Here is a 9,938-nt window from a genome sequence, read left to right on the forward strand (position 1 = left end):
ATGAGCATCCGACTTGAAGATGGCAAAGTATCGAAAAAGAACAAAAAAGGGTATATCTGAAACCATATTCTCATAAGCCGTGCCGATTTCGATAAAAAAAGGTGATCCAGGTGCAATGCAATGGAGAACAGCCTTTGCCTTCAAATTTCATGGGCGTTGCTTGCGTAACCGCGTGACCTTGGCCACTTTGCCCGGGTCGTGTGTAATTGGTAAGAAATGAGAAAATCAAGAACAAAATCGCTACATTGGCCAGCCAGTCCATTATCTTTCTTTCGAGGCAGTATTGTCGCCCGTTTTCCTCATTTTGCAGTTTCCCCGCGCCCCATTGCTCCCAATTTTGTGTATAAATGACAGTCACACCTTGCGGATGCCCTTTTATCTTTTCTTGTCTCCTTTAGATCCCCACCCTTTGGTTTTGAAAGTGTACTTTTTGTTGAATCCCCCTTCACTGCGCTTTGCTCCTGCCTGGTTCAGGGAAAGGATGAAGGCCCATCGAGAACGGGAAAGCCAGTATCCATGGCCATGTACTCGAGGAGATCGAGACCGCCGACGTTGACGCCCTCGGCCGTCATGGCGACAGCCGTGTTGTCCATATTTTGGAAAAATGCCGGCCCAGGCGGCAAGTACCACATCTCGTTGCCTGGGTTGTTCCAGTCAGTTGAGTCAAAGAGGCCTTCCATGCCTCCTGTTGTAGATGACGGTGCGTTGTTGGTTGTGTTTGTGGCTCCGCCGTTCTCAGGCGCTGGTGCCGGCGTGGACGGGCCCAGGACTGAGGCCGAGCCTGAGGGATAGGGAAAGGTACCAGTGCTGAGGTCGAAGGGTGTAGCAGAAATGTTGGCGGGGTCGTCTGATTCTTACTGTTAGTTTCTGGTATTACGGTAGGTGGTGGATGACCAAGGGGAGGTGAAGCTTACCATGCGCGTTGAGCCCGTCACGTAACTTTGAGGCGTGGTTCGCCCATGATTGGCCATCGGGACCGCCGATTGCTTGGCCGTTGGCTGCGGTGCCGTTGGTAATCCCGTGGGGATCCGGGCTCCTTCCATCCGCAGACCCGAGTCCTAAAGCAGGAGCCTGAATGAAACGGTTACGGAGCCGGCTTGTCAGGGAGTCGAGAAGATCTGCAAATCGAATTCCCAGGTGAACGTCGTCAACGATGCAATTGCGGAGTGCCTTGACAGTCTCGTCCATCAGGTCAATGCTGAGCTTGACGTCTGATCGTGGGGCACCAAGAGCAAAAGTCTTGAGCAGGAACATGGCACCGCTGATGATGCGAAAGTATGTCCGCACGGGGGCATGCTTGAGATAATCGCCCGGCAAGAGACCTTCCACAACCGTCCGAAGCAAGTTGCGGCAGCCGCTGATGACCTCTTTGATGTACTCCTGATCACTGGCGCCGAAGCCACCCAGCTGTCCCAGAGGCAGCTTACCAAAGTAGTTTTGCGTCTGGGGAGACAGTTGTGCCGCGCTCCCGGCGTTATGGTTGCCATGAGTGCCGTGTCCCGCATGCGCCGTGTGACCAGCGTTATTGGTACACCGTTCAACGACAGCTTGCAGAGAAAGTGAGTTGACATAGATGCGTACATACTCGTACTCGATGGTCAGAATATGTCTGATATAAGGTGGTAACCTGAAGCGCTCAAATTCCTTCCACCAGTCCTGGAGCAGCGGATGGAAGTCTTTGAGCATCTCAGTGTACTTCCCGCTCTGGATGATATCGGTGGTGTGCTTGCGAGATTTGAAAAACTTTTCGTTGCCAATGTGCATCGCGTTGCTTATGCCAGCCCAGCAATGTATTATTTGATCATCGAGCTCCAGGTCCGGGATGTAGTTGAAGGCATTTGACATGGACGACGGGTTAGTGCCAGGTGTTGTACCCTCTGTGGATGTTGGGCGGCGACGGGTTACCGCCGGATCGCTCTTGCGCAAGGCCTCGGGTACCATGCTTGTCCAACCAAGACGACCGGCGAGCTGGGACAGATAGATCAACAGAAGACGCTTGATGCGGTACGCCCGTTGACGGTATACCTCTTCCTCGTACTCGGGGCGGGAGATGGCACCGTCGCGCAGCAGCTCATCGATGTCGTCAAACACACCAAGCTCGTATGCGAGACCCATGGCGGTGCTGAGAAGCATCCAGCACATTCTGTCACTTCTCCAGGCTGGTTCGAGCCAGCTGTCAAGGCGCTTACCGCCGATATTAGCGGACGGTCGCTGATTGCCGTGCTCGTCTGTGCTGATCAGATCACTGCCTTCGTATGACGGAAGCATGAGCTCGTCAATGGCTTCAGCTGGCGGGAAATGGAGGGCTCTCGGGTGCCACTCTGTGAGGATCATGAGTGACTCAATGGTCCCCAGAGTTCGCAGGCTGCCTTTCCGCATTCCACGCCAGGGCGCTGTGCTGCTTGTTTGATCATCGGGAATGGACGAGGCACCGGCCATAGCTGCGACCCCACCCCCGAATGCCTCTTGGCCCCACAGGCACCTCTCAATCATGCCCCGGAGATATGTCCAAAGCTGCTCGTGGATGGCGTTGGACCGACATTGGCCACCTGTGCCGGGAATCTTGCGATACCTCGAGGAAATGGTGAGAAGTGTGATGGTGAGGATGGGCTCTTCCGTGAGCAAGGTGATGTGAGACGCAGGATTGCGGAAGGTCGGTGGAGAAATTGGTGTAAGTGGTGACAGGTATTCGTAGTAGCTAGGAAATGTTAGCCTAGGATCATTGAGAATTGGTCAATTGCAGATAAGCTTACTAGTCAATGTAGTCAATGGCTTCTTGTGCGGAAAACCAGCCGGCTCTGACAAACCTAAATCTCCCCCAGGCTTTAATGGCGTCCTGGTAGCCGGGCTCACCGGAGAGATCACGTCTCGTCAGAGCCGGGTCAATAGGTTGCGGCTCAAGGGCGACGGGAACCGAGGGCCGTCCGTTGCCATTGCCCACGGGCTTCATGGTCGCACCGGGCGTGACAATGACGGGCTGCTGAGGTATGGCGGGTATGGAAGCGACACTTTCGTGACGCTTGTGGTTGTTGGTCACAGGGCTGTGAGCCGGGGGGTGGTAAGCAGCCGCGTCTTGGGTATGGCTGAGCTGGACTGACCTATCCGTAGCCGCCTTGTACAGCAGATCCAAAGCATCGTGGGGTCCGTAGACACCGGGTCGCATGAGGTCCTGAGCCTCGCGGTTCTCGAGCTGGGCGTTGGGCTCATCGTCGACGACGTAGTCGCTCCGCTGACGGCTGTCGGCTTGGCTCGTGGTGCTCGGGGTACCACCGTCTGTAGGGCGGCGCAGAGGTTGGGCCCTGCCCATGGAGCCTCCTGGAGTCAAGGGCACCTCGCTGTAGAGGCGTTTGTCGATGGCGACGGGCGGGCTGCCGCTGACGTGAACGCGCTTACGGCCATTGCGGATTGTGTAGTCATCGACATCCTCGGGCTCGGGATCCTCGCCCTCCTCGGCCTTGCGCTTCCTCCTTGTTGCGCTGAAATAACATTCTTTGCTCTCGCGACGGCATCGTACGCAGGGGGGATCGTGGGGATTATCGACGCTGCCCAGATCGCAACGGACCTTTCTCCGACGGCACGGGATGCAGGCTTGATAAACACGTTTGTGCTGGGGGGTGGAAGCCTGGCCGGCGGCGGCGGCGGCGGCGGCGTTTGCAGTCGCGGTAGCAGTGGAGGGATTGCTGGAGGTCGTCGGGCTCAGGTTGGATGCAGCCGTGTTGTGGTATTGGGCCATGATGGGCCGGCGAAGGGGGGCAGTCTCGCTGCAATCGTGGGGTGATGGATGGCTCGACTCGGTCGACGTTTCTTTGATGGATAGAATCGGTCAGGTCGGTTTGCAACGGGTTTATGGAGGGGAAAAAGACGGGTTTACAGCCACCACGGGCGGGGCGTGGGTGGTTTTTGTCGGTCCACGTTGGGTGCTGGGAGTCTGGGACCTCTGGGACCTTTGGGACAGCTGGGCGGTCCTTTTGGGGGTGGTGGTCAGTGCTTTTTTGTCTTCGCATCTTTTTTCGTTTTTTGCAACGCTGCGGCTTGCAAGTTGCATTTGGGGCTATTGGGGTTGGCTGGCACTTGCCTCGAGGTGGGCTGGGGCAGGGAGCTTACCTTCCTCTGGTGTCCACCTGGTGCGGGGTTGGGGGACGTGGATAAGGTGAGAAGGAGCTCTTCTGCGTAAGGTACCTTTGTACACCTCACTCACTGTACCTAAGGCACTTCAGCTAGGCAGGTGCAACAGACCAACTGCAGATACGTACCCAAGTCTCTACGCAGCACGTGAGGTAAGTACCTCTCTTGGCTGGGCAAGGGCGTTGCGCCTGCGTCCCTCACCAAACTGGAGTTCAAGCTGCGATTCCTTCGTCTGGATTTTCCAGAGACAATCCTCAGACACAGGGCGTATGGGTACTCGTGCGTTTTGCTCTGCTTCGCACTCGGCTCTGGCTTCTGACGGGTGCCAATGATTGCCAGAGGAGAGGTAGGGAGGTTATAGAATAGGTACCTTGGGTACTTGTTAGCCGTTGCTCTCCCCAGACTTGTAAGTTGGCGAACCGCTTCAGTCAGACAAGGCCGACCAGGCGTGCTAGGCAACCCAGGCAAGTCTTGGTCAAAAAGATCTCCAAAGAAGGAAAGAAAGAACGGACAGCCCGTCCTCTCTTCCTTATCGACAACGGGGATTGGCTCAAGGTACCCTGGGTTGCGTATGTCTCGCGTTCCACCTATGATTGGCGCGATTGCTACCTGGGGTGCAAGTGCAATACGGGATGGAAATGGCGTTGGAAAGAGGAAAAAAAAGATTGTGTAACAAGGGAAGGGACACACTACGGTCCGCGGAGACCATCATCAGAAGAATGTTTAGCATGTCACGAGATCGAATTGAGATGAAGGGATGAGAAGTGGGAAATCTAGCAGTAGAATATAGAGATTCTAATTCGCCCATGGCAATTCGTTCATCTGCTCTCAATTGAACAGCGAACACGAGACGGGCTGTCTCGACCGTGACTTCGACCTCTGGCCGTTTGAATCGAGTACATAATAAACCCAAACTAGCCATAAACTTTAGGTAAGAGAAAAAAAAGAAGGCAAAACCTCCTATACTGTAGAAGTTAAGCAACAGTTCCTGCCTTCCCGATTTTGCCTGGTGTCCCCTCTCCAGGTCCTCCAAGAAGGATACCCAAAAGGACCACCAAAGCGGGCGCAACAACGGTACACCGCGCCAGAGACGCAGGCGAAAAAACAGCAAAACATGGATCCTCGGTGCCTTCGGTGTACTTCTTACGCACTGCACTGCAATGTCAAGGTGAGATCACCTGGGGACGCCGGCGGTTCCTGTTGCGTGTCGCGTTTCCATTCCATCCATACGCAAGCAGGAGAAAAATAATCAACTTGTTGCATCCCGTGACCCCATCGTCCCACGCCGAGGGTCGAGACTCGAAGCAGAAAAGTCTGGGGAACCTACCCGAACCTGGGGTACCATTAATGTGATGGAATTCCAATGTCCAATGTCCTTCCCCATTCGAGGACTCACTCGGACCAACCGGTAGCGAAGTAACGACAAAACCATCGCCTTACCACCCGGCTCAGCTTCCTACTCGATAATCCTTCTTCTCCGCAAATCCCTGCAACCCAATCGCATAAGAGTCAATACCATATACCTACATACATTCTGTGCAAATAGGTAGGCATGCCATCACGAACAAAGCAGTTCGTCATGCCTCACTGCAGGACATGGACCGTCAACCTCCCGTACTCTCCTCGTCAGCCTACCTTGCCTTCAAGCTACCTTAGGCCGCCGCCAACTCCAAACTCCAAAACTCCCCCAGCCTACCGCCACCACTCGCGACAAAGCACACCCGCGTCCTCGTGGTCACGTTTCCCCCCCTCGAGGCGCAGCAAACCCAGGTCACGTTATGCCCAACTCGCCTCTTACATTCGTCCAACACATCCGAGCTCTCTTTCCTGTCCACCGAGTCCGTGGTTCATGCCCGTCATCTCCGTCCGTTCGCCAACCCCCGTGATCGCGCACTACGTGGCCGTTCAATCCTCCTCACCTTGTACCTCTTCACTTGCTTATCCGTAGTAAACCCGTAATTTCTGCCCATGCTATACAATTGAGATTCGCTGCCAAGAACCCCTAATCAACGAAAACCGAAAAAGGGACCCCCTCTTTCGGCCAAAGACTCCGGGAGAATGAAACTCTACGCAGGTACCACTCACAATACCTTTCCCTAAGTGCCTAAATAGAGCGTGGATTCCGTCCCTCTATCTTATCATCCCCGTCCACATATTGGCCATTGCTCTGAGGTGGGCGGCGGGGACAGCGTATCTGTACGCGGGGTAGCTCAAGGCTCGAAAAAAGCTGATGCGCGGAGAAGCTACTTGACTCAGGAGTCAGGACCAGGACGGGGGAGTCTACAAAATAAATGAACGTCCCGCCTCAAAACTTTGGCTCAGAGCTCCAGCTTCCTTGACCGCACTCGGCGTGTTGTGGTTGTATGCCTGTGTATGTCCTTGACTGTATTTCCAACTTTGTTTGGGTGCCCTGGATGGGAGTGGCTCACGTACATACTCTCGAACAATGATGTATTTGTTGAATTGATCCCTCCTAAGGAGTAATCTGACGAGTTCGGGCCTTCCACTTGGATACACATGTACAAGTCCAAAGGTTTCAGAGACAGTCAGCAGACAAAATGAGAATCGCGAGTCAAAGCCATGTGGTAGCTAGGTGTACATATAGCCTACGACAGGTGCCCCTTTTCATCAATGGGCCGCCTCAATCGCCTTGTGCCAACTTGCACCCCCGCTCTAACACCAACTTGCCAATAGTGGATTCTTCCATCGAACATCTTGGAATGCCGGGTTGTGTATCAGCTGCCGTAACGTAACACCTCATGCTTCGGTCATGATTGCTCTTCAACGGATACCGAAGCCAACGCCCAAAATCCCACTGCAACGATACTCCATGATTCAGTATGCTCCTTTCAACCAATTCTAAGAACTCTTCTTGGGTGCTGCGGCATCAGTCTGTTCGACCTCGGCCGGGAGAATAGCCGGAGTCGTGTCAGGGGCAACTTCCGGGGATTCGCCATCATCAATCGGTCCAGGCTCCTCTTCAAGGGTCCCATCCAGCGTCGTCGGCTTGAAGTCACCATTATCAATTGACGCGGGGTCATGCCCACGTCCACTGTTGCTCGCCGAGACGCCAATGGCCGGGGCACCTCCCTCAGCAATCTTTTGCTTCGTCTCCCGGATGATCTTTTCAGACTCGCTGACCTTGGCTGGATTGGGCGGAGGGCGCTCAATTCCAATGGCGTTCTCCTTGTCGTTCTGGCTCTCTAACAAAGCTTCCTTGTCGAGACGAACAATCATGCAGGACAGGTTGTCCGTGCTGAAGCGGTTCAGCGCATGATCAACGAGAAGCTTCGATGCCTCAACCGGGTCCTCAATGTTGCGAACAAGGTCGACAGCCTCTTGATCGGAACAGACATCCCAAAGCTAGAACACAAATTAGCCATGTTTCACTGCTTGGGTAGCACAGGACTTACTCCATCGCAAGCAATAATCATAAACTCGTCACTCTCGGGCTGAATGACGGTCTCGGTGGTATACGGGTGCCCAGTGACAAGATCCTTCATATAGGTGTCGCCCAGAGCTCTCGTTACGGCCAAAACACCATTAACGCGGTTGTTGAGTATCAAACCGCCAGCGTTCGCTATCCGTTTTCCTTCATTCTCGTCGCTGCCCTTGTGGTCATACGAAAGACGAAGCGCTTTACCGCCGCGGCAGAGTATAATACGGGCATCGCCAACGTTAGCCGTGTAGAGAACGCGCTGGCGGCTTGCTGCACTCTTCAGTTTGGCATGGGTAGCCTCGGGACCACTTGATGCCGCCTTGTCGTCTGCGGTCTCTTCTGAAGTCAGCTTAGCAGCCTTCGTGGCTGCCGCAGTAGCTGGCGCAATAGCCTGAGAACCGGTTGCCGAGCGGTCACTCGGGACCCGTTCCTCCCAACGCAGCACGGCGACGGCAGCTGTGCATCCACTATTCTTAAGAGGGAGCTTCTCCAACTGTGCGTCAACAGAAGTAAACGTTTGATCGAGGAGTTCGGGAATGGGGCCATTGGGATTCTTTCGGATTATTTCCTCCAATATGATATGAAGTTTTTTGCCACACCAGTCGGCAGCAAAGGTGCCAGCGTGACCATCAAAGATAGCAAAGTATCCATTGTCCGTTTCAACCATCTCTTGCGAGGAGGCGTCCTTCTCGTCGGATACAGAGTCGCTCTTTTTACCATCGATGGCAGGGGCTGGGGTATGCAAAAAGTTATAGAGGAAGGCATGGGTGTCCTCCATTGTACGGCGGCACTTTTTGTTCCTATCTTCCCAGACACCGACGCGGAAAGTGGAACGCGGGCCGGGAATCGAGTCGCCGGCTGAGTTGTTGTGCTGGCCCTGAGGCACAGCGAGAGCAGGATCCTGCTTACCCAGCTTCTGGAGAGGGGTCTGCGAGCTCACATCCGAGTTGGATCGGCCGACCTGGGAAAAGTTCAGGGTGTTCTTGGCATGAGCCAGCAGGCCCGCGGCCTTACTTTGAACACCGCTGGCACGGCGCTTCTTATCCGCAGCGCCATCTTGCTGCCGTCCCGGGGGACTGCTGTTTCCGCTCCGTTTGTCGCCGCTGGCGGCCTGGTCGTTTGACTTGAGGGAGGCTGAGGCGCCCTTGTCGGATTCGGGCGAAGGCGACTTGCGGTCCTCTTTTGGGTCGCTCTCCGCCTTGGACGCAGCCGAGTTAGAGCCGCCGCCGAACATTCTAGTCAGCAGACCACTCCCCTGGTTGGAGAGGCTGCGACGCTTGCTTCCTGCCAGTTTAAAGAACCTCGAAAAGACGTCAGAGAGACCGGTCCACACGCAGGGTCAATCGAGTTCGATGGGGTGGCAGTGAAGCTGTCTTCGTTGGATGCGTTTTGGACGTCGGAGAAGGATTGTCGCGAAGATGGATGTCTGATAAAGGTATCGTCAGTATTAGGTGAAGAGGTTGGAGAGAACGGTCGTCGGGCCCATGGAGGGGCAGAATGGTCCGAGGCCGACCGGGGACTAGGCAGAGGGTCGGGTCCGAGCTGAGGAGGATTGATGCATAGGTAAGACGAAAGGAGCCAAGAGAGGAAGAGACGCTGGTCTCTGAGCGGCAGGCGGTATGGCGACCAAGTGCGCCAGCTAGTGGCTATGTGACTGACGTCTGATATCAAGATGGCGCAGGTAGGTATGTGCTCTGCGAGACTCGTAGCGCAACCAGATGCTCAAAAAGTGCTGCGCGCAGCCCTCAAAAAAAGGGTTTGATGAAGATACGGGAACAAGCAGATATCAACAGCGGGATGTATGATGTTTGTGTGTCCAGTTGGCCTGGGGTGACAAGTGACGTAGGCTGGCTGAATGATGGTGGAGGGGAAACCAGAAGGGTAGAAGCAGCAGTAACTCACCAGAGTGACGTACCCAGCGATTCGGAGTGCCGGGACGACGTGGTTGAAGCTGGTATTGATGGCGAGATAGAGACGCCGAGGGTGCAGTTTGAAGATTGCCGGGTGTGATGGCAAAGGCTGCAATATCGTCTAGGAGGGGAGGGGATGGCAGGTTGTTGGTGTTGCGTGAACAAGGTAATGTAATGATGGTGGGCGGCAGAGAGAAAGAGAGTTGAGGTTGTGGAAAGGCGATGCGAAATGCTGCCCGCTTGGTGCTGGTAAGTGTCTCCGCAGCAGCCTACCTAGGAGGGGGAGGGGATGGGAGGGGCACGGGGAGAGCAGAGGCCAGAGTTGGACGGTTTGGAGGGACCGGGAAGGGGGGAAGGTGAAAAGCGAAAGCGGCGGGAACGATTCACAGGGTCCCGTCCTTCCATTCTTAGCGGCGCTTAATACCTGTTCTCCGCTCTCCGTTATGGGGCCTTTCTTCCCTGGC

At 55.0% G+C, this 9,938-nt stretch overlaps 2 protein-coding genes across 2 annotated transcripts; both read right to left on the minus strand.

Moving 5' to 3' along the window:
- Positions 1-470: 470 nt before the first annotated feature.
- On the minus strand, positions 471-3,733 carry CPAR01_13668 (uncharacterized protein; the record flags this gene model as incomplete). Its single annotated transcript, XM_060497920.1, has 3 exons — positions 471-847; positions 915-2,698; positions 2,754-3,733. The coding sequence occupies 3 exons, from the start codon at positions 3,731-3,733 to the stop codon at positions 471-473; spliced, it is 3,141 nt and encodes a 1,046-aa protein (XP_060343388.1).
- Positions 3,734-6,984: 3,251 nt separating this feature from the next.
- CPAR01_13669 (protein phosphatase 2C) lies at positions 6,985-8,798 on the minus strand (the record flags this gene model as incomplete). Its single annotated transcript, XM_060497921.1, has 2 exons — positions 6,985-7,488; positions 7,539-8,798. 2 exons carry the CDS (start codon positions 8,796-8,798, stop codon positions 6,985-6,987), a joined length of 1,764 nt encoding a protein of 587 aa, XP_060343389.1.
- Positions 8,799-9,938: the final 1,140 nt, after the last annotated feature.

Source organism: Colletotrichum paranaense (assembly GCF_030867605.1).
Source record: "Colletotrichum paranaense strain IMI 384185 chromosome Unknown Scaffold_13.1, whole genome shotgun sequence".
In the NCBI taxonomy this organism is placed as follows: domain Eukaryota; kingdom Fungi; phylum Ascomycota; class Sordariomycetes; order Glomerellales; family Glomerellaceae; genus Colletotrichum; species Colletotrichum paranaense.